The sequence below is a fragment of the Durotheca rogersii genome, assembly GCF_024521655.1.
Source record: "Durotheca rogersii strain YMJ 92031201 chromosome Unknown GGS23scaffold_27, whole genome shotgun sequence".
NCBI classification, from domain to species: domain Eukaryota; kingdom Fungi; phylum Ascomycota; class Sordariomycetes; order Xylariales; family Xylariaceae; genus Durotheca; species Durotheca rogersii.
This window is the reverse complement of record NW_026251258.1, coordinates 44,330-66,064: the sequence shown is the minus strand read 5'-3', so window position 1 is coordinate 66,064 and position 21,735 is coordinate 44,330. Positions and strand designations below refer to the sequence as shown.

The 21,735-nt window shown below is 57.5% G+C and overlaps 7 protein-coding genes across 7 annotated transcripts; 4 read left to right on the top strand and 3 right to left on the bottom strand.

The window, feature by feature from the left end:
- Positions 1-807: 807 nt before the first annotated feature.
- GGS23DRAFT_607146 (Nrap protein) lies at positions 808-4,236 on the bottom strand (the record flags this gene model as incomplete). The annotated part of the gene is made up of 2 exons (XM_051520007.1): positions 808-3,921; positions 3,991-4,236. 2 exons carry the CDS (start codon positions 4,234-4,236, stop codon positions 808-810), a joined length of 3,360 nt encoding a protein of 1,119 aa, XP_051368615.1.
- A 1,250-nt stretch (positions 4,237-5,486) lies between these two features.
- Positions 5,487-7,213, top strand: GGS23DRAFT_253569 (uncharacterized protein). Its single transcript, XM_051512281.1, has 2 exons — positions 5,487-6,911; positions 6,974-7,213. Exons 1-2 carry the CDS (start codon positions 5,637-5,639, stop codon positions 7,103-7,105), a joined length of 1,407 nt encoding a protein of 468 aa, XP_051368614.1. The 5' UTR covers positions 5,487-5,636; the 3' UTR covers positions 7,106-7,213.
- A 594-nt stretch (positions 7,214-7,807) lies between these two features.
- On the bottom strand, positions 7,808-9,731 carry GGS23DRAFT_607144 (uncharacterized protein; the record flags this gene model as incomplete). Its single annotated transcript, XM_051520006.1, has 3 exons — positions 7,808-7,911; positions 8,063-9,586; positions 9,629-9,731. The coding sequence occupies 3 exons, from the start codon at positions 9,729-9,731 to the stop codon at positions 7,808-7,810; spliced, it is 1,731 nt and encodes a 576-aa protein (XP_051368613.1).
- A 1,416-nt stretch (positions 9,732-11,147) lies between these two features.
- GGS23DRAFT_607143 (kinase-like protein) lies at positions 11,148-12,703 on the top strand (the record flags this gene model as incomplete). The annotated part of the gene is made up of 4 exons (XM_051520005.1): positions 11,148-11,954; positions 12,024-12,249; positions 12,279-12,508; positions 12,602-12,703. The coding sequence occupies 4 exons, from the start codon at positions 11,148-11,150 to the stop codon at positions 12,701-12,703; spliced, it is 1,365 nt and encodes a 454-aa protein (XP_051368612.1).
- Positions 12,704-13,877: 1,174 nt separating this feature from the next.
- GGS23DRAFT_253510 (MFS general substrate transporter) lies at positions 13,878-16,147 on the bottom strand. Its single transcript, XM_051512279.1, has 2 exons — positions 15,690-16,147; positions 13,878-15,439 (listed from the first exon to the last, which is right to left on the bottom strand). Exons 1-2 carry the CDS (start codon positions 16,024-16,026, stop codon positions 14,265-14,267), a joined length of 1,512 nt encoding a protein of 503 aa, XP_051368611.1. The 5' UTR covers positions 16,027-16,147; the 3' UTR covers positions 13,878-14,264.
- Positions 16,043-17,238, top strand: GGS23DRAFT_253547 (uncharacterized protein). Its single transcript, XM_051512280.1, has one exon. It carries the CDS (start codon positions 16,425-16,427, stop codon positions 17,034-17,036), a length of 612 nt encoding a protein of 203 aa, XP_051368610.1. The 5' UTR covers positions 16,043-16,424; the 3' UTR covers positions 17,037-17,238.
- A 1,277-nt stretch (positions 17,239-18,515) lies between these two features.
- Positions 18,516-21,228, top strand: GGS23DRAFT_607141 (tRNA synthetases class I (C) catalytic domain-containing protein; the record flags this gene model as incomplete). The annotated part of the gene is made up of 6 exons (XM_051520004.1): positions 18,516-18,565; positions 18,620-18,675; positions 18,778-19,672; positions 19,721-19,880; positions 19,930-20,122; positions 20,177-21,228. 6 exons carry the CDS (start codon positions 18,516-18,518, stop codon positions 21,226-21,228), a joined length of 2,406 nt encoding a protein of 801 aa, XP_051368609.1.
- Positions 21,229-21,735: the final 507 nt, after the last annotated feature.

Genomic DNA, 21,735 nt, shown 5'->3' with positions numbered 1-21,735 from the left:
GATAATAGGGCCCGATTGTGGACCGGTCAATATTGACACGACACTCCCTGCCTCCCGGACCCCGGTCTCCATCCCTCTCCGCCATCCTCATTCCCTCATCTCTCTCTCTCTCTTCTCTCTCTCTCTCTCTCTCGCCCCTCTCCCCCGTTCCCCCCTCGACGGCAGCCTATGGCAGTCGACGAGGGGTCCACGCCCCGCACCCCCTGCATCCATGCGTCTCTCGCCTGCGCGCGAGCGAGGGAGGAGGGCAGCGGCGCCGGCGGTTCCCGCTTTCCGGGCCCCGCAGCCGCTCCCGCGTGCGTGCGGCGGCGGCTTGGGCTCGAGCGTGGCGCCCGCGGAGGGGGGGGGAGGCCCGCCGTGACCAACTTGCACACCTTCGCCTGGCATGCACATACATACCGCATATAGGCGCGGGCGTCTATATGCGTGCAGTTATACATACATACCTACGCATATGCGAAGACGATGGCCCCGGCCGACCTGACTGGTGCGCTCGCAGGTCCGGACGTAAGGGGAGCAGAGATAGACACGGGGGGGTGAAGGCGTAGTAGAATGACGTTTTGGGAGGAGGAGGTTAGGAGGGGAGGCAGATGAGGAGGGAGAGCATGCGCATGTGTATTCCCGCACGATGCTGCCTACCGGCTGCTAGCTTCGCCGCCTATCGGGTTCTTTGTCGTCGTGGTCTTCACCAATCTACCCGTCTGTCTCTCTCTCTCTCTCTCTCTCTCTCTATATATATATATATATGCCCAAATCCTACAACTCTCCCTTCTAGCGTCATCCTATCAGATCTCATCCCGTCTCAGCTCACCTCATCTCGATCTTCTCGATCACGTCTCCGCCAATCCTCGCGATTTCCGCTAGTATCGCGCGCCGGTTCACCTCGAAAGACTGCTCGGCGTCGCCATCTTTGCCGTCGCCGTCGCCGCCTTTGACCGACTTTAGCGAGCACGGCATGTGCGCTGTGAAGCTCCGGTTGTGCGTCACGTGCGGGTTCCACAGCGCCCCGATCACCCCGTCGCCCGCGCCCCCGTGGAAGAAGAGCAGCGGGCTTGCGTACGCCTCCCGTAGGCGCCGCAGCAGCGTTGAGGTCGGGTGTTCCGGTGGTGCCGGGGGTAGCGCTGCGGCGCCCCCTTTCGTCCCCGCCCCGCGCCCCTCGAGGTTCTTGAACCGCGTGTGCCCGTCGTCGTCGCCGTCGTCGTCGTCGCCTCCTCCGCTGTTTTCGGCGAGTTTCCGGAGCACCGTCGGTGACAGGTGGAGCAGGACGTCGTAGTCGCGCAGCGACGCCTGGAAGACGGACTGAATCCTGAGGCCGAGCCCCTGCTCCCGCACCGCCTTGCACGCCGACCTCGCCAGCGCTGTCATCCGCGTCGCGGCGACCGTCGGCGGGCCGTGCGACGTATACGCGACACCGCTGACGTCCTGCGACGTCGCCACGAACAGCACCGTGCGGTTCATGTTGGGGTCGATCTTTCGCCACGCCTTGAGCCGCGCGCTGATCTCAAGTCGCTGCGAGGTGGACAGGGAGTCCGCCGAGTCGACGACGAGAGGCTCGTCGCGCCAGTCCCACCTCGACAGCAGCGAGAGCGTCCGCAGGAACCCAGTCGTCCCGCTACAAGGGATTTGCCAGGGGTACGGCTTGAGGAAGGCTTGCAGGACGAACAGCTCGATGAGCTCCTCACTGAAGTGACATGACAGCTTGTGCGCGTTGAACCAACGTTTCGTGAGACGTATAGAAGCCGACAGCGCGGGAAACCTGGTGCAGAATGTGGAGATAGTCTGGTTGTGGAGAGGCAGATTCGTGTACATCCTCCTGTACGCGGCGAGAAGGTCGGCGGCCTCCGTGCGAACGTAGCGCTCAGCCGTCTGGTCCTTGGTCTGCCTATCGAGAAGGGCTTCTTCCAGATCGCTATTAACCCGCAGCCTGAATACCGCACCGCTGTCGTACGCCACATCTAGGAATGCTAGGTTCTCGTTGTCGCGACTCGCGCTCTCCAACCCGATGTGTGTTTTTATATCTTCTTTGGCCTTCTCCAACGACTTGCCGATCCTCAACAGGAACGCGACCTTAGCCCGCTGGATAGCAGCCAGGTTCTCGGGCCACTTCCCGGAGACCTCGAAGGAGAGCACGATTTCTATGGGATGTGCAAGCGGCCTTTTGAAGCTAAACTCCGGCGTTTGCAGCGACGCGTGCCGCAGATCTGAACCGATGGGGGAGATCTGTTTCACGTGTAAGGGCAAATTCTCTAAATTGCGCACGTCTCGCTCGAAAGTCGTGAAGGCCTGCCTTGCCGCATCGAAGGTCGCCTTGACCGCGGGCGTTATCGGCATCATCTTGAACATCTCGTGCCCGTGGAACTCGACATCGCCATCCTCGAAGCCGAATCGCAGTTTTAGTATGTACCGCACTATAGCCTCGCAGATGCCGGGAAATCCCAGATGAGAATGATCCGTCCAATCGAGGCTCTCGACGATGCTTCCATCAGGGAATTGCCAAAGTTCCGCCTTAGCACCCCAAAATTGGCGGAACATAGCTGCATCTTTTTTCTCTTCGTGGGTAGGACCATAATCACGGCGTTGCGACGCCTTAAGGGGGTCCACGATAACCCCGATGCGGAGGACATTTCCCTTGGGTTCCGGCGATGCCGTCGAGATCGGCCACGACGCCGTTCCCGGCGCGTCGATGTGGAGTAGCCGCGCTCGCTCGCCGAGCGCCTTTTTCAGAGTGTGGTACACTCTGTCAGCAAAGTTGGAAACGAAGCCCTTGCGATCTGCGGGTTGAAGCCCTGACCCCGAGGTGGGTATATTGATATCAAGCAGCAAGTCGAACATCTGCAGGGGTTGGTCCGCCTTTATGATGAATAGGGGGTCGAATTGATCGAGGGGGCTGTCATTTATCGCAGCAAGCGACCATTTGGCCTGCTCCGTGAGCAACGTGATAGACCATGGTGTCATTTTATACAAAAGATTGATTCCCCGAGCAGCGTCGTGCAGAACCGGCATGCTCTGACGGAGAGAGTCCATACTGGGGGGGTCGTCGCCGATGACCAGCGATTTCTTCTGTAAATTCGCCGTGGCGAGGAATTGTAGGGTGGCCTTGAACAACTGAGTGCTGTGTAGCGACGGTGAGAGCACTGGCTCCCCCCTCCGACCACCGCCTTGCAGGAGGAGGGCCATCAGGGCCGCCCATTCAAAGTGGCCAAACCCGCCGCCGTGGATACGGCTGCTGAACGCTCGCTGTTGCAGCCAGACGCGACCCAGCACGCAAGCATCCCGAAAGGCGGGGCAGGAGTTTCCGGCACGGTGGAGGAGTCGTAAGTAAGAAGGGAATTGGCCCTCGGCTTTCAGCGTGGTATTGTAGAAAGGGGTAGGTTCTCTGGTGCTTCCCTGCATCTCCTCAGTCTTGTCTAGTCGAACAGCGTTGCTGGCGGCCGTAAGCTTTGGCGTTGGGAAGTATCCGTCCGGAGCGCAGGGGACTATGCGGACCGCCACCGCTGATTTCGTCCGGGCGTCCGCATCGCTGTCGCCATTGCCCGCGCTCGGGTCGTCCTTGGGCCGGCAAACCAGTATCGGTAGTAGCAGGTTCCCGTGTAGATGCTCGAAGGTGAGGTCAATCGTGTCGCCTAGCACCCTGCGAAAACGGGCAGCCACACAGGCTAGGTAATAAGCCCTCTTGTAAAAATATCTCAAGTTAAGGTAGTCTTTCTCCTGCAGGATGGACGACGGCATAACCACGATCATGTCGGCAGCCACATCAGGTTGCGACTTGATATTGGTCTTCAGAATCCAGCTTCCCACCACGTTGACCTGGGCCGGCTTCGCCAATGCGACCTTGTAAGGCGAATCCGGGGCGGGCTTGGGGTCGGGGTAGGGGATCGTGACTCGAGCGGACTTCTCCAAATGCGACGACGCGTCGCCAATCTGGAGTAGGGAGCCATGTTAGAGACTAGGCTGGTGAGAGCTTTCGGGTATAGATAGAATCGGACTTACGGGGAGGGCTTCGTGGGGTTCGAGGTCCTCGACAATGTCTTTGTATCGTCGTAGGGTGTCGTCGACTAGCGGAGAAGCTTTGCTATAATCGAACCTTAGGCCTCTCAGCAGTTCCTCTGCTTCCAGGACGAAGGCGCTTGCGCCGGAAGCGCCCATCGCCGAGGCGGCAGAATTTGAGGAGTCGAAGGTAGGCACACCGCTTACGCGGTGATCCAGCTTGCGGCGCTTCGGCGTGCTCTCCTCCATACCCTTGCCTCTCGTCGCGTTCTCTACCGGCCGGATAGCCAGCCCCGAAATGCCCCGTCTCCGAGAGGTGTTCGCGACGAAGGACGAGGTTGCGTGACGGTCCCGCTGGCGGGGGTTTCGGGCTATAGAATGTGGGCTTCTATCGTCGACTTCTTCGCGGACCTTGTTATGATGAGCTGTTGGGATTGACGAGAAGCAAGCTACAGGCTCTCCCGAAGCTAAGACCACCACAGGTGGCCGCATATTGGCAATACGGAGAGAAAGGTTTCCGAGAGAACTCCCCAACTTTTTTCTGGTTATCGATACGAGGCGTGGGCCTGTGGCTGCGATCGGAGCCCAGCCCGGCTGTGGCTGAAGAGCCCGGCAAGAAAACGTGGCGCTCCCCCCCCCCCTGGTGCCCAGGCCCGTCGTCTAGAGAGTAGCCTGCTGACTGGATCTGCCGAGCTGCGCTCACGTGCTGAGCCATTTCCGGAAGGGGTCTAGCCGATGCCGTCACCAATTCGACCTGGGACGAAGGCGGAGGCGGCAGTTCCCCAAGGGAGGCGGCCATACAGGTACAACTTACCAGTGCTGCACGGCGGCGAGATTATGCACCAAAGCACCACTGTCTAGGTACCCACCTCTACAGGTACCTACCTACCTACCTCTACTTACCTACCTCCTATGTACCTTACGCACCCATGAAGTGCTGCAAGGTACCCTACCAGCTACAGGTGGGACCTTGCCCGCTACTCGGGTCCCCCTTTGCTGATTGTAGGTGGTAGATGCATTCCCCCGCCCCCCTCCCTCCCTCTAAAAAAATTCCCCCACAACCCCCGTCGCCGACCCGGTTAGAGTGACCGGCCTTCGTAGTCGGTACTTATTCGTCCCTGTCATGTACCAACTGAGTCCATTCATAGCCGAACTGCCCTCCCGTGCCGAGCGCGGGGGGCGGCCAGCGTATATATTGGTAGGGAGGTGCTCGACGAGGGACCGCGAAGCCACCTCTCGCGCTACGTGGGAATTGATTCAATTCTTTGTCCTTGTCCCTTCTCAATATCCTGTCTTGGCATCCTCGGTACTGGACCATGACCGCGTAGATCCGTCGCCCACCCGCTGATCAGTCGTCGTCCGCTTTTGAGCCCCCGAGCCGCCCATCCGGATCGCATCCAAAGCCGAGCGAGTGTCGTCCGCGATGCCTTCTGCAGCTATATGCGCGAGGACCCTGAGGGCCTACGCTCGCCATCGATCCAATGTATGTACCTATGCCGCCGGGCCCCCCCACCACGTCGATGCCGGTCTCTGTTGACCTCCCCGGGATGCGGTAGCATGCGAGGATATTTGCCAAGGCTTTCTCTGCTACGTCTAGGCGTGCCGAGATCAACAAGGTCTACCCATCTGCAACCGAGGCTCTCAAGGACATGAGATCAGACTCGACCTTACTTTGCGGCGGCTTCGGCCTCTGCGGCGTTCCGGATACTCTCATCGATGAGGTGCTGAAGAAGCCCGAGATCACCGGCCTCACTGCCGTCTCGAACAACGCCGGCACCGATTCCTCCGGCCTGGGCAAACTGCTCAGGACGAAGCAGATCAGGAAGATGATCGCCAGTTACATCGGCGAAAACAAGACCTTCGAGCAGATGTACCTGACTGGAGAGGTGGAGCTGGAGCTCACGCCCCAAGGCACGCTGGCCGAGCGCTGCGCCGCTGGGGGGAAGGGAATCCCCGCCTTTTACACGCCTGCCGCTTTCGGCACCGTCGTGCAGACCGGCGAGCTGCCCCTAAAGAACAAGAGCGACGGCACCCCCGACGTGTTCTCGTATCCGAAGGACGTCAAGGTCTTCAACGGCAAGTCGTATCTCCTGGAACACTCGATCGACGGCGATTACGCCTTCGTCAAGGCCTACAAGGCAGACAAGCTAGGGAACTGCCAGTTCCGCCTCGCTGCCAACAACTTTAACGGCGCCATGGGCCGGAACGCGAAGATGACCATAGTCGAGGCCGAGCACATCGTCGAGCCCGGCGAGATCCCGCCCGAGGCCGTCCACCTGCCGGGAATCTACGTCAAGAGGGTCATCCAGAGCACTTCGGAGAAGAAGATCGAGAAGTACACCTGGACAAAGGACGACGGCGGCGCCGACGCGAAGAAGGTCCTGGGTTCCGGCGACACGGCCGCGAAGAGGGAGCGGATCGTCCGAAGGGCGGCCAAGGAGTTCAAGAATGGCATGTACGCGAACCTCGGCATCGGCATGCCCATGCTCGCCCCCGGGTTCGTCGGCCCCGAAGTCGAGGTCCAGCTGCAGTCGGAAAACGGCATCCTCGGCCTCGGCCCCTACCCGAAGCCGGGCGAGGAGGATGCCGACCTCATCAACGCGGGGAAGGAGACCGTGACCCTGAGGCCGGGCGCGGCGGTGTTCGGTAGCGAGGAGAGCTTCGGCATGATCCGCAGCGGCCGGATCAACCTGACGATCCTCGGTGCCATGCAGGTGAGCGGCACCGGCGACCTCGCGAATTGGATGCTGCCCGGGAAGGTCAAGGGCTTCGGCGGGGCGATGGACCTCGTCAGCAACCCGAGTGCGACGAAGGTGGTGGTCACGATGGAGCACACGGATAAGAAGGGCAACCCGAAGATCCTCAAGCAATGCGCTTTCCCTCTAACCGGTCGGGCATGCGTTTCGAGAATTATCACGGAGCTGGTGGGTGCCGGTTCTGCCTCCCCTGTTCGTCGCTCCGTGCCTAGCTAACTCGACTTCTCCAGGGCGTCTTCGATGTGGATTTTTCCCACGGCCTCACCCTTGTGGAGATAGCAGATGACGTGACCGTAGACGAGATAAAGAGCAAGACAGAGGCCCCGTTCCGCGTCGCGGACGACCTCAAGCCCATGTTATAGGGCGCGACGATGACTTTGCAGGATCTGCCACACGAGGGATCCGCGAATCGGTGCGATCTGCTTCACGGGCACGGGTCACAATCCGTCCCGCCGCCAGGGAACCTATTACAGCGGAAACCGTCTAGACACCTACGTACATAACGCGTTGCAGACATCTACGGGGACGGGATCCTTTCTGCGCCCTTAGCTAGCGAAGGGTCCACGTGATCCTACTCCTTAACAGGGGATATAGGTATATATATGCCTACCTGCCTCAACCATGAGTGTGGCGGCAGGCATATAAATGCTGCTTGAGCCCCCTGAACACCAGGGAGGGGGGATGCATACATCGGAGGCACGTTTGATTTCGGTAGTTAGACTGGGAATTTGTATCGCCCAAAATTCGTATGTACCGCGCCGACACGACATTATTATATCTGCCTACATAAAAAGGGGCTGATTACGTCAGCGTATAGTCGCTAGGAGCTTATGTACTGTTTGAAGAATGGAAACACGCGCGGTGATCTGGGGTATCCTGATACCCGGCGTATGTATGCTCGTATCTAGTGCGGCATAAGCGAACCGGCCTCGACGAGGTGGCGGCTCTCGCTAAGAGGCCGAAGGCTTACCCATGCCATCCGTTATCCTGTAGGCTCTCTCCGAAGCGCCTCGTGGGACGCCCTTCGCGGCATACCGTCCACGCCTAGACTGCCGGCGCGCACCCTAGCAGACCGAAGCTGCTAGAGAAGTCCAGGCGACACCGAGGGAGGAGTAGGGAGAGATCGCCCCTCTTGTCTTCTTCTTATTCTTCTTCTTTCCCACCCCGGCTATATATTTCAGCTCTTGCACCGGCTCACTCACCCTTTCTCGGCCTACCTCGCCGCCGGGGTGCGCCCGCCGCCTCCTTTCCCGCAGCCCTGGCGCTCCCTGACCCGCCCGCGGGGGCTGGTCTCGCGCGCTTCTTGCCCGCTGTAGCACCGGCGCCCGGCCCGTCCCCTGGGCGCCCCGATCTTAGCCTCGGCCGAGTTTCCCCTTCCCTTTCTAGCGGGGCCGGCGCGGGGCCGGAGCTTGTCGCGGCACGACGCGCCCCTCGTGAGGCAGGGTGGGCGGCAGGCGCTGCGCTGCCCCTAGGCCTAGGCCTAGGCCTCTTGTTCGGCGCCGCTGGCAGCGGTTGGGGCTCGGCGGGACGTTTCATGCCTGCGATCCTGGCGCTGCGTCGGGCCGGTGGCGGCAGGGACTGGCCGCCGCGGTCGTGCGCCTCGTCCACGTCATCCGACGGTCGGTGCTGGCGCAAGCGTCGTCGCTTCGGTGGGGGGCCGAGGGGTTTTGGTTCCGGCTCCGGCGCGTTGTGCTCCTCCAGCAATGCCTTCTTTTCCTGCTGTTCATACTGGCCCTTGATCATAGCTTCAGTTTCCGCAAAGCGGTTATCCATAGCCTCCAGCGTTGCCACCGGGTTCCCGATCTGCCCAGGGAAGTACGGCGGCTGGTCATCTTCTTTTATAGCCCAGAATCCTTCGGGCTGCTCGGATTCCGGGAGCTCAATCGTCTCTAGGTCGTCGACCTCAGAGGGAGTAAACTGCATAGCGGCTGCCGCGTCCAGCGGGCAGGCTTTCATGTGATCGATAGGCCCCAGGTCTTCGGGTTCTGGGGACGGAGATTCGTGCTGCCATTTCCAAGCGGTGACCTCTTGGGTCCGGTTATACGCGTCCCTCCAGTGGCCACGTTCCTCCCAACGCTTTTGGACTTCGTCGGAGGGTGAATATGGATAGCGCCTTTGATCCCTTTGGGAGAGGCGCTGGTACCTTTCCCGTTCTTCGGCTACTTCCATCTGAAAGACGAACCAGGGCCTAGAGAGGAGAAAGGCGTCGGCCTGGGTAGGCGTGGCATCCGGCCCAAGGTGCGAGTGAGGAGCCACAGGGGCATACTCGCCTCGTCGCAGGTTCTGGCGTAGTCGCAGGGCACTGATAATGGCATCAAACCTATGCCTATATGCGCGGTCCTCGTCGTCTACCACCCAGTCGGACAGCCATTGCCAGGCCCATTTACGGAAATCGTCAGCGGGTTGCACCCCGCGTCCGGCAAACCCCCACTGAGGATTCCAGACGCCCAGTTTTTCCCAGCGACGCTTCACGTTGTGCCGAACGATGACACCGGTTCGGTGACCACCATTCACCCCCTTAAAAATATCCGTGGCCGAGCGATGATGAGCACGGAGCCGCCTATCCTCGCTCTTTGCATCCGAGTAATACCGGTTGTCGGGCCGCAGTGCGCTGCATAAATATTCGGCGGCAACGTTTAGTTCTTTGTCGTCCAGGGGGGGCTCCATGATGGCTACTAGCTCTTCCGGCATGGTGCGGCCTAGGGGGGGTGGGAAAAAGCCACTCTCGCTAAAGAACGACTCCGTCGACGATACGTAAGGCGGGGGACCATCGCGGTCGAAGCGGCGGAGCGAATTCATACGACGATCTTCGTCTGCAGCGAGACGTAGAATTCTAGGCACGGCTTTGGTGGTTATTTCGCGGTACAGTTGGTTGAGGTCGGTACCAGGGGAGATAGGCCAGCCGGCGGAATCAAGGTCCAGAGGTACAGGTGGGGAGGCATATCTGGACCTGGACATGGCTGCTCGGGGGGACGGATGGTCAGACATGGTATGAAGATGAGAGGCGTTTCGCCTAGGTACGTTGGAATATGAGGGAACTGCACGGGAACAGGAGGTGAGAGTAGGCGAGAGTAAGCAGGTGGTAGGTCGGTAAATGGGAAATAGGTAGTTCTGGGTGCGCGGGCAGCCAGGCAGCCGCGTGCCTTTCATATATAGACTTGCACATGGGACCATACAGGTAGGGCAGACAACGGACGTAGAGAGGGAGTAGGGAGGACATAGGCATGGAGGCACATACGGCAAAGGGTGATGACTGGGGGAGGGAGGGAGGGCGGTAGGAGAATAAGGGCGTGTCGTTAATACCAAGCCTATCTGTACCCTTCCTTTTCTTTTTCTCTTCCTTCTCCCTTTCTTGCTTGTTCCTCCTCCCCTTTCCCCCCTTTTTTGGTTCCTCCTCCCCTTTCCCCTTTTTTTTTGTTCCTCCTCCCCTCTCTCCTCCCCACCTAAACCACCACCTAGATTAGAGCGGAATACAAAGAAATCTGTCACCCCCTCCACGTCTCTGAGACATTTTCTGTCCCCTTTGACGTCTTGGGCACCCACTGCTGTAGGAAGCCGCTATTCCATACTTCAAGTCTTTATCTTCACTACCTAGCCTTCTGATCCATCGCCCTGACGGACCTCCCTAGGTTGGAACGGGACCGCATGCGACAATTAGCCTTCGGAATTGTCTTACCTCCGTCGGAATGAGACTGGCCTAGAATCTGAATAACAACACACGCCGTACAGCGTTGACCTGTAATAATAAGTCATACACGTCCGTATTGATTGTACCGTCGGTGGTCGGTTGGAATCCCTTGCTACGAACTTGGTGTGGGACAAGCTGGTAGGGACATCGTCATCCTCTTGAGGAACGCAAAGCAAGGGGTATTACATTTATGCTACTGTATGCTTCATCTGTAATATATAAGCGCCAGGTGACCAACAGGTTTCACTCGCGCGATAGACACGTTCCGTTTCTTTGTTCCCAGCCTCGGAGGCGGGGAACGGAGAGAAATCCGGTGAAGGACGCGGCGCGTACCAGATGTGATCAGTCTGTCCCGTTGCCGGAGAAAACAGGCGGATCGGACCTCTCCCGTTGCTGGCCCTCCCTTTCCGGAGCTGGGCCGCTACGTAGGACGTGCGCAGGTCTCGGAATAGCTTCCTCAGAAATCATCATCTGACACAAAATACAGAGGGAGCTGCCACCATGCGCTGGACATTTGACGGTGACTCCTCGTAAGAATAACCTAACCGGCTAAGAATGCCTCCGTGTTGCGTGCGCCATCAGGAGCCCGGAGAGCCCCCCCTCTCTTGCTTCTTAATAAGATGAAGCTTTTTCTTCGCACTCCCTTTTTGCCATCCCCTTGCCTCTCACTATCCTCTTTCCTCTATCCTCTTCCCTCTATCCATTCACTCCTCATCATGGCCCCAACGCCTAATCCGCAAACGCTTTTCCACCTTGTGCCGCTCAACCACGTCGCCGAGGGCTCCCTCCTGGATAACCTTCCCTTCGTGTCGACCTCTCAGCAAGGCGAGCCTGGCCTGGAGGTTGGCTATCATGTCCCGTCCACCCCTCGAGGCTACGTTATTACTAGCTTAGGACGAAATGCCGATCTGACCCTCAGCCAAAGCAGCCCCGAGAACCCTATGTCTAGGGTTCACGTCGTCTTTGAGATCAACCCCGATACACAGCTTGTGATTCTATCCGTCCGGTCGAGGATACCCTTTTCGGTTACGTCCGTGGCGATAGGGCCCCAGGAGGAGATCCACGACATAAACCAGGCCTACGGAGAGCAAATCACCGGGAGCACTGTCATCCTCTGGGGACAGAATTATGTGATCTCCATCGCAGCCTACTGTTTCAAGTTGCTCTGGTTCACCGCCGGTACTGAGCTTCTGAAAACCCGGGCCATGCAAGACTACCGGGAATCTTTAAGCCTATTGGATGATGTGGCACCGCGTGACCAGCCGACGGATATCGATACTTCAGCGGCGGAGAGGTGGCATTTGACCAGGCTGGATGAGACGAATAATGCTTTTTTTGATGATATCGAGGCACTTCGTGTGAAGGTAGGCCACGGAGCGTTCGGGACAGTTTACAAGGCAGTCGACCAAGCCTCGGGCCACGTGTTTGCCATCAAAGTGGCCGACCTCGAACGAGTCGGCGACATCGATGTCGCGAGAGCCACGCTCCATAGGGAAATCAAGGCCATGAAAGGACTGCGCCACGTTCGTAACACGTTCATCGATAGACTTCATCTCACTTGTTCCTCGAGATATTACTGACAATACACCTAGCCACATATCATCGAATACCTAGGCCAGCGGCGCTTCGATACCCCCAACCCAGAGATCTTTATGCCGTTACGGACAGGCTCTTTAACCAGCCTCATCAAGAGCCAACCGACCATCAAATATGGCCCCACAGTGCTGAAGCAGATGCTCAGTGCTATCGACTACCTGGCAAACAAGAGCCTGGTCCATCGAGATCTGAAGCCCGACAACATTCTCTATTACAACTCAAGTGAAAAAGTGCTCTCTGTTTCCAGCTAGCCGACTTTGGGCTCGCCCGTCACCCCAAGCTGGCCACGTCGTTCTGCGGTACGGGATACTACCAGGCCCCCGAGCTCCGGCCTGGGTACGGCGACATCGAAGCGACACAAGGCACCAAGATGGATGTATGGTCCCTATTCGCAACCGTCGTTGCCGTCGACTCGCACTTCAAAGCATTTCCACCCAATTCTTCTGACTACGGCATTATCCTGAGCACACTGCTAGCTAATGTCCCGGGAACGGGCCTCGAGCCCATGGCGAGGCTCGATCCGCGTAGCCGGGCCTCGGCTGCACAGATGCTCCTCTGCTACTTCGAAGGCGAGGGCCTGACTACGCGCCGGTCGAAGATCCCTCGCCTCCTCGACACCCCCGCCGAGGCTCCCCAGGGAACTCTGCTGGCTTTGGAGCCAAGCAACACCCTATAGACGAGACGAGCAACCGTGGCGAGCCGAGTCGTGCGCCTGTGTATGGCGGGCGCGGGGAAGGAGGAGGGAAGTGTGGTATATCATACAGGCACGACTGCGGCGGTGGTTGATCTGACGAGGGCGTTCACCAAGCCGCGCATGCTTAACGGGGAAGAATATGGGTGCACACTCTTGACCTTGGCAACTTTTGTATCCCGAGGCCAGCGTACTAGCATGTAGGTAGATACAAAACGCAAGCAAGCCACCACATTTATCTCATAGGCATTAGCCTCTGCCGAGCAGCGCAGCCCCGGTTCCAAGTTGGTGGTGGTTCTCGTGACTTACGGGCCGAATGCTAATAGTCCCTTATGACCTGGGTAGCGCCTAGGGATGCAGATGGAGATAGGTAGTCCACCTCGGCTTGGCCTGCGAGCTCGGTATGCGAGTCTCTTCTTCCCCATCGCCACGTTCCTCCGCGGGAGGACTCGGGGCCGATGGTGATCCCCGTCAACTCTCGCAGGCCTTCTTCGTTTCTCCATTCAGCCGGAACATCCTCCTTACCCACGCACAGGCACGCGTTTCCGCCATACGCCATTTTCCAAGGGGGGGGGTGAGGCCGTGCGGAGAGTTAGACATCTCCGCGGGATTTGGAATGGCGCGGGAACGGAGAACTTCAACCCCTGGGGGTTTCTTCTTCAAAGCCCGGGTGGCTCTGGTGACGGGGACGGGGAAATGGCTCATTCCTGGATACGACCATCTCGACAGCCCCCACTGGTTCGGCTACCCGGGCCGGTCTACGTGCGTCTAATATCGTGAATCACCTGAGCTGTGAGGACTTCGGGCTCCTGTACGGGCATAGGCGGGCCAGACCAGTCCGCCCCAGAGCCTTTCTATACGGCATCGCGAGCTGGTGTAATGCGCATCGAACATGGAAATCTGCTTTGCTTTGGTTTGCCTATCTTCCTCTGCCTAACATTGCCATGTAACAGCCACATGCCGGAGAGACCTAGGTGGGAGGCATGCCCAAGCTTGCTCCCTCATCCGACGGTCAGCTCAAAAGGAAATGGGGAGGCTACTCGACAATCTTGAAAGGCATAAAATAAACAGATTTATCGTGAACTGAACCCACCTAGCCGCTAACGTAGTCCTGCGCAGCGTGATCGTCGTCAAAATTATAACAGACTACTACCCCTGCTTGTGTTTTCCCAGGGCTCTCTAAGTATATACAGTCTTTCATGGAATGGCCGGACGCACGGCCGGACGCATGGCTGGGCGGCACCAGACGGCATGGTCGGGCCCGGACCCTTTCCCCGTCGCCTCGTCCGCCTCTCGTCTCCGCGACCTTTCTCGTCGTCGTTGTGGCGAGAATTTCGTGAATGTCGTGAGTGGGAATCGCCTATATTATGCCGCCTGCCTCGCCTCCCCTCCATCGTTAAGAGGGCGAAGATATGCATCTCTCCGGCGCTGTCCCGGCCTCTTTGCCCGTCGAGTCATGATATTACTTCTGGCCGTTGCTCTTCCACACTCCCTTTCTCTCCTCTTACTAATATCGCAGGCTACCCTCGTCCCCCGTCCTACCCACCTATACCTTTACGCTCCACCCCGCGCCTGTGCGCCTCATCCGCGCCACCTTGGCGGCCGCCATCATGCATGCACCGAGCAGCATGCACCCGCCGGTGAAGGCCTGCGCGCCCTCGTAACGGCCGCCGGTGGCGGCGATGATCGCCCCGGCGATCGGGTTGCCCGTGAGCACGGCGAAGCTGACGATGGTGAAGCCCAAGCCCATGCGCGCGCCCTGGCGGCGCAGGTCCGTGGTGAGACTGCTCAGGCCGGCAGGGAACAGGCTCTGGACGGCGCCGGCGGCGATGCCGTACGCGGCGCTCCAGCCGTAGAGCTGGGCCGGCGTGCGGACCGCGACCCACGCGAACAGCGCGGCGCCGACCGCGACGCACACGGGCGCCATGATGGTGAGGGGGCCGGTGCGGTCCGCCACGTGGTTGGGGACGAGGCGGCCGACCAACCCGACGCCGTTGAGCAGCAGCAAGAGGTTGAGCGACTCGACCTCCGACATGGGCGGCGTGAGCGCTGTGCGCGCGAACACCGCCAGGTAGTAGAAGCCGAAGTAGACGCCCCAGAAGTTGAAGAACATGCCGACGCAGTAGAAGGCGAACTCGAGCTCGCGCAGGGCGCCCCACTCGACGAGCCCGCCGGTGCGGCGCGGCGGTAGCCGCGTGCGCATGAAGACGTTGACGAAGGCGAGCGTCGCGAGCTGGACGAAGCCCATGGCGCGGACGGCCCAGGGGAAGCCGGCCGAGGGCAGCAGCTGGCGGGCCATGGCGGGGAAGACGAGGCCGCCGGTAACGGAGCCGCAGGCGGCGATGCCGATGGCGAGGGAGCGGCGGCGCGCGAAGTAGGTGGAGAGGACGGAGACGGCGGGGCAGAAGATGCAGCCGCTCGCGAGCCCCATGCAGAGGCCCTGCGAGAGCAGAAGCTGCCAGTAGCTCGTCGCCGCCGAGGTCGCGAAGATGCCGAGCAGCATAAACGCCGTGCCGGCGAGCATGACGGGCCGGAAGAAGCCGGCGTCCGTCACGCGCCCGGTGAAGGTGCCGATGAAGAAGGTCAGGAAGACCTGGATCGACCCGATCCAGGAGATGTCCGACGGCGGCCGCCCGAGCGTGGTCGCGTAGTACGACTGGAACACGCCGAACGAGTTGATGAAGCCCCAAGTGTTCATGACGCTCAGGTGCGCGCAGAAGCCTGTGCTTCCCTCCTCTCCCGAAGGGCGCATGTTAGCATTAATAGACCTAGAATCGACAATAAGAAGAACGGTAATAACGATAAGACCCGAGGGGATCGCCTGCGCTCTTCGCTCTTCGACATTTTGATCGTGGGGAAATGCATAGCTGAATTCTTCTATCTGGCCACGACGATAACGACAGGGGCGGCAACGATAAAAAGGAGAAGAGATGCGAAGAGAGAGAAAAAAATGGGAAGGGAGAATGCTAACACATCAACCACGCGACCCGGCCTCCGTCCGGGGGCGGGCCGGGGTTCCAGCTCGACCGTGTCGAGATCCTGCTGAGCACGCGATTCACGACGCCAGCCACGCCATCGGCCTCGGTGTCGAGCGGGTCCGGCTCGGGTGGTATCTGCCAGTTCTCGGGGGCCTCGGTGACCCCGTCGCTGTCGCCGTCGCCGCCCGTTTCTTCGTCTTTTCGGGTCCGCTCTGGGACCTGTCGGTCCTGGTTCCGGTGTCGGGCCTCGCGGGCCTCATCCTCGGCTTGCTTCTCGCCGTCGACCGGAAGTCGGCCCGAGCTCGAGCTCGGCGAAGGTGAGGACGGCATCGTGCTTTTTTTTTTGCTCTATCGCCGGCCGGGGGTGGTTGGGGGGGGGGGGTTGAAAAGGAACCTCACTCAAAGAGATTATTGCCCCAAACGGACAAAGGCAAGCTTGGCACGACGTTATTCGCAGGCCCTTTTCGGCGCGCAACTATTTAGCAGGTGTCGAGTATTACTTATATCCTCAGGGCAGTCGGCCGCGGCACCGGGAATAGACGAAGCAGACAGTCAGCTCGCTAGTAAGTCAGTCAGACAGAGTCAGCTAGTGAGTAAGTCAGGTAGACAGACAGACAGATAGACAGACAGGCAGAAGGGGATGGGGTTGGCCAAAGAGACGGACAGGCCGATGTCGCGAGCAAAAAATAAGATCACCGTCTGTCTACATACCTACCTACCTATGTCATATGGCCGAGCCAGGAGGACATCTCGGTATGCCCCCCCCCTCCACAACACAGATCCCCCGTAGCATTTCCAACCCCGGGCTCTCGGCTCTCGGACGACCCTATCCGCATCTACCGCACCCGCCTCCCCTGCCCAGAGTGGAGCTTCCAGGTTGTGTCTGTTTATTAATCAGGTGTGAAGAAGAGGAGGAGGAGGAGGAGGAAGCGGAGGAGGAGGAACACCCGCGGCTCATTGATGCTGTGATCTCCTCCCCCCCTTTTTCTTCCCTGCTCCCTTTCCCCTGGCCTCGTCCCCTTCCACCCCGGCCACCAGCTACCTACCTACCTACCTACCTACCTACCTACCTCGATGTACTCATAGAAACCAGCAATGGCGGGACTGATGGAAGCACGCCTGCGTACATACGTACATACGCACGCCCTACATGTCACCTTACCGGAGATAGCATATGTTGGGTCGGGCGGCAGCATCGCTATTCCCGGCTATCGTCGTGCCTACATGTATATCGCCCTGGCCCCGATTCGCCTTGGCCGGGCCGCTGCCACCGCCAACTATTACCCGACTTTGTAGGCAACCCACGGGCCAACCAGCATATGCCTACCCACCTAGGTTAGGTACCTACACGCACCCACCCTACGGCCCTCCGTCCGGCGGAGCGGCGGGTCGACGCCCATGTCGTGCATGTACAAGAGATCCCGCATGGTGTCGACGACGACGGGGGAGGGTGGCCCAGAAGGGGAGACGGGAGGACGGGGAGGAGGGCAGGGTTCGTTGAGCACGTACCCGTGTACATGATTACGTAGAGAGGTACCTACCTCAATAGTCACCCGCGACAATTCTTGCCGTCTAAATCCGTTTCTAGTGCAGAGCCTGGGCTATCGCTGTTTTAACCTAAGCTGGAGGTAAGCCACCGGGTAAGCAGCCTGAGCTAATTACTTAGCATCGTTTCAGGCCCCGGCGTACAGTTACTTATACAAATTATCCGTATAAACGTTTCTGCGCCAAATGCAGAAAACTTATCCCGATTTTCACTTTTAACAAACATCATGCCAGCTACAGACTCAGAAAATAATATAACGAATGCAGTACAACAGGGATCCCGGAGTCAGAATTCGCTACGCACAGCCGCGGCTATACAAAGGTCCGCTACCTAAAATGCGGTCAAACGTTCTCGAGCTCTCTACTCCGTGGTCACATCGAGCTCTGCGAAGTCCAAAGATGCTATCGATACTCTCAAACCAAAATTCCGCGTTTAGAAATGAAAGCACATCTACGAAATTATCCCATGTAGCGATGCCCGCGGTATTGCAACGTTATCTCAAAATCAGCACGCGATACTTATATTGCGATCTATACCTTAAAGACAGAGGCTTACGGCTCCTGGCTTTGAGATACATCGCAAACAATGCGCCTTCGGAAGGTGTCGCCACTGTTCCAGGTCAAAAATACCCAAGACGGTCTTACGGTAGGGCTATTTTTTACTAAAAAAACGGTCTTGGCCGGGGCTCTATTTCTATCTTAAAATAGCTCTAGAGCGAGGTTTGAAGTCAGGACCGTCTTAAGAGGAAAGCCCGTCTTGAGCTTCGTTGCCAAGCAGTCACTGACCCGTCATGAAAAACGGCCTTCCCCTTGTAGGTAAGCAACGATCAGCAGGTAAATGCTCGGAGAATCACTAGATAAAGAACGGGAGCAAAAGACCAGCTGCTGCCTAGCTAACGCGGTTTTGCTGCCTGTGTAGCACCCTAAGGCAATCAGGCATCAGGAATGGAGGCCTGTGATTGGTCGGATTGAAGAAAAACGCGCAACAGCTAACTGTTCGTAAAACGCTGTATTCAAGCCCTTTTAGCAGTTCGGTTTTTACACCTTCAATTGATCAACTAGGTTCAGCTTTCAACACGCTTTGCATGCCTGATAAATAAGGCAGCGGAGCCACGAAAGTGAACCGCCATTACGTCACAGCGTGCACCACCATCCTGAAGCTGCCAACATGCATTAGGACTTAATCATTACCATCCTCCATAACCCTTAATTTAAAGAAGCTTTTATGTTAACAATATTTAAAAGACCTTTTGTAGTTAAATGTTCCAAGCTGAATGGTACTCCGAGCGAGCGTGTTTAGAGGTGTGTGCCTTAGATGGGCTAAGTAGCGAAGACTACCAAGTAGCGCTGTTAGGAATCGAACCTATCCTTCGTTAAGTAACCTACTGATCTGCCTTAATACACCAGTCTCCCGCCTATTACCCTCCATTCTACGTATCAACAATTACTGCGCGTCAACTCAAGATGGACCCATCATCCGAAAGTTCGCACCCGCCAGCCCCAGTCCTTCAAATACTCAACAACCTCAATAGACAGAAGACCGTCTTCACCCAATCGACCTAGAAAAGAAGCGCATTACTTGGTACACATGTGGCCCGACTTGTTACGACGACGCTCATCAGGGCCACGGAAGAAATGCCGTTTCACTTGACATTCTTCGTCGGATCCTGCAAGACTACTTCGGCTACTCGGTAAAGTTTGTGATGAATATCACGGATATAGATGACAAGATAATTCTAAGGAGCCGGTATTTACATCTCGAGACAAGGCTACTAAATGAGCTCGAAAGTCAAGAAAGGAGCAAGGCCAAGGCTGACGCCCTCACTGTTAGCAAGGAAGGCCTAAGGTTCTACATCTCACGGAACCTGCCCCTCTTGTCGCCTGACACTTCGTTCGAGACCTACGGTGTGGAAATCAAGAAGGCATACAGCAATATAGTCGATAAGGAGGTGACAGAAGAACAGGACGCCAAGCTCAAGATGCACATCCGCAATGGCCAACAAGCCGCGAGTGCCTTGCTGCGCCTGGAAAAGGCAACAGACTCCACGCTGCTGTCCGACTTTGTTGATCATGCGAAAGATGTACTACACCCCTATCTGGACCACCTCCACGGCGCTACAATCGACAGCAAAGACCATGATCTTTTCAGCGCAGTTGCCCGCAAGTATGAGGAGCGCTATTTTGAGGATATGCACGCATTGAACGTCCTTGATCCAGACGTTCTCACACGCGCCACCGAGTACATTCCCCAGATGATAGCCTTCGTTCAGCGCATAGTTGACAAGGGTTTTGCCTATCCAACTGACGATGGATCCGTCTACTTTGACATCTCGGCCTTCGAAGCAGCTGGCCACAGCTATTCTATATTAGAGCCGTGGAATCGCAACAACGCGGCTCTCCGGGCAGACGGCGAGGGGTCGTTGGCGAACAAGTCGGCGGCCAAGCGCAACGATGCCGACTTTGCCCTCTAGAAAGCGAGTCGACCTGGAGAACCTGCCTGGCCGAGTCCGTGGAGCGAAAATGGTGGAAGACCTGACTGGCACATCGAGTGTAGCTGTATGGCGTCTGAGGTGCTGGGCGGTGCTATAGATATTCACTCTGGCGGAGAAGATTTACCCTGGCCACACCACGATAATGAAGTGAGGTTTTCACTCTTCTCTTAAGAGACTATACTAACTATGAGAACAGATCGCTCAATCGGTTGCATACTGGTCCGACGATGACAAATCGGTGCCCTGGGTCAACTATTGGCTTCACACCGGCCATCTCGGCATAAAAGGCTTAAAGATGAGCAAAAGCCTTAAGAATTTCATCACAATACGCGATGCACTCAAACAGCCGGAATGGAACTCCCGTTCGCTACGAATCTGCTTCCTTCTCGGTGCCTAGCATGACAAGATTGAGGTGACTGAGACCAGCCTCAGTTCGGCGGCAGCATGGGAATCCAAATTAAACAGCTTCTTTCTGCAAGCCCTTGACGTTGGGAGATTATTGGATGACCTGCCAACGACATTGGACAGCATTCGTGATGAGGAATTGAGGTTTGAACCTCTTGACAAAGCAAAAGCTAGCCTGCACGAGGCGCTCTGCGATTCTTTCGACACTCCGGCAGCCATGAGGATCATCTCGAATTTTGTAAGCGAATGCAACGCCATGAACCTCTCAAGCTCGTCATTGCTCTCTGGTGCCAGATGGGTTAACCGCATTGTCACCATCTTCGGCCTCAACCCGCAAGGTGAGGCAGCCGTGCTAGCACAGGGTGACTCGAATCGGGGCAGCGAGCAACAACAACAACCTGTGCCGAGCTACCACTCTCAGATCATCGCCTGGCACGGAGTCGAGATACCAGCCGCTGCCCAGCAGCCCATCTATACTGCCTCCAAGCTCCGAGACGACATAAGACAGCAGGTCCTATCCGACCAGGGCAACATTGATTACGCCCTTATGATAGAGCTGGTAAATGGTGTCTCCCTTGGCACTCAATCGAGCACTCTAGCAGATTCCGATACCCGGTATCACGCAGTGGCGACGCAATTCCGCGATGACATCCATCATCTGGCTTCAGAGAGCGCGCCTGCCAAGGACATCCTTAGCCTCTGCGATGCCTTCCGCGATGTCCACCTCTACTCTCTTGATATCTATCTCGAAGACCGCCAAAATGGTCCTGCGCTCGTTCGGCCGTTGGATCAATCGATCCGAAAAGCTTTGGTAGAGCAGCGCGCCGCCGCCGAAGCGGCTCAATTAGAGAAGGTAGAACGCAAAGCTAAAGAGGCTGAAAAGCAGCGAGAGAGAGATAATAAGGCGAGCGTTAATCCGCGTGACATGTTCAGGAATGAACATTTCTCGGAGTGGGATGAGCAGGGTATTCCGACCCGGGACGCAAAAGGGGAGGAGATAACTAAAAGTGCAAAGAAAAAGTTGATCAAACTTCGCGAGAGGCAACAAAAGCTATATAAAGAATGGCTTGACGGGCAGGACAGCAAGTGATACTAGTCAGAAAATAAGAGTAACCAACTAATCGTCAGACTACTAGACGTACTGCTTCGGACAGTATCATCTCGAATTAAGATGCACCATATTTCGGGGCAAGACAGAGGACATCGAGGGTACCAGGAGCCTGGCAGCCGGCTAACTTACATCCCCTCTCCTGGCTGCTGGTTGTGGAGGTCCCGATCCCCGTTCATGGCAAGAGTTACGTCGCGTAAAGTTGACAGAAGTTGGAGGAAAGGATGAGGTAGTGCTATGAGTGGACGGTGGTCGAGCATCCGGATGAAGAGGGTGGTTAAGGTGATGAAAAACCTGAGCATCACTGAGCACGGGGTGAGTTAAGGGTGAGCAAGAGCGGCGCTGCTGACTAACCAGACCAGGACGCGGGTCGCCCGAGTGTCGTGGACGACTACCTATGTAGGCGCCCAGGTGCATGCTACGGTTAAGTACTACGGCTGTGTTTTTAGGCAGCTTGGGTCTAAAGGCACCTAACCAGAGAGGTGGTGG

Coding starts and splice junctions, on each gene's coding strand:
- GGS23DRAFT_253510 (XM_051512279.1), bottom strand. CDS start 16,026: ATGCCGTCCTCACCTTCGCCGAGCTCGAGCTCGGGCCGACTTCCGGTC. Junction 15,440..15,689: donor CCGGGTCGCGTGGTTGATGT/GTTAGCATTCTC, acceptor AGGGAAGCACAG/GCTTCTGCGCGCACCTGAGC.
- GGS23DRAFT_253547 (XM_051512280.1), top strand. CDS start 16,425: ATGGCCGAGCCAGGAGGACATCTCGGTATGCCCCCCCCCTCCACAACA.
- GGS23DRAFT_253569 (XM_051512281.1), top strand. CDS start 5,637: ATGAGATCAGACTCGACCTTACTTTGCGGCGGCTTCGGCCTCTGCGGC. Junction 6,912..6,973: donor CGAGAATTATCACGGAGCTG/GTGGGTGCCGGT, acceptor CGACTTCTCCAG/GGCGTCTTCGATGTGGATTT.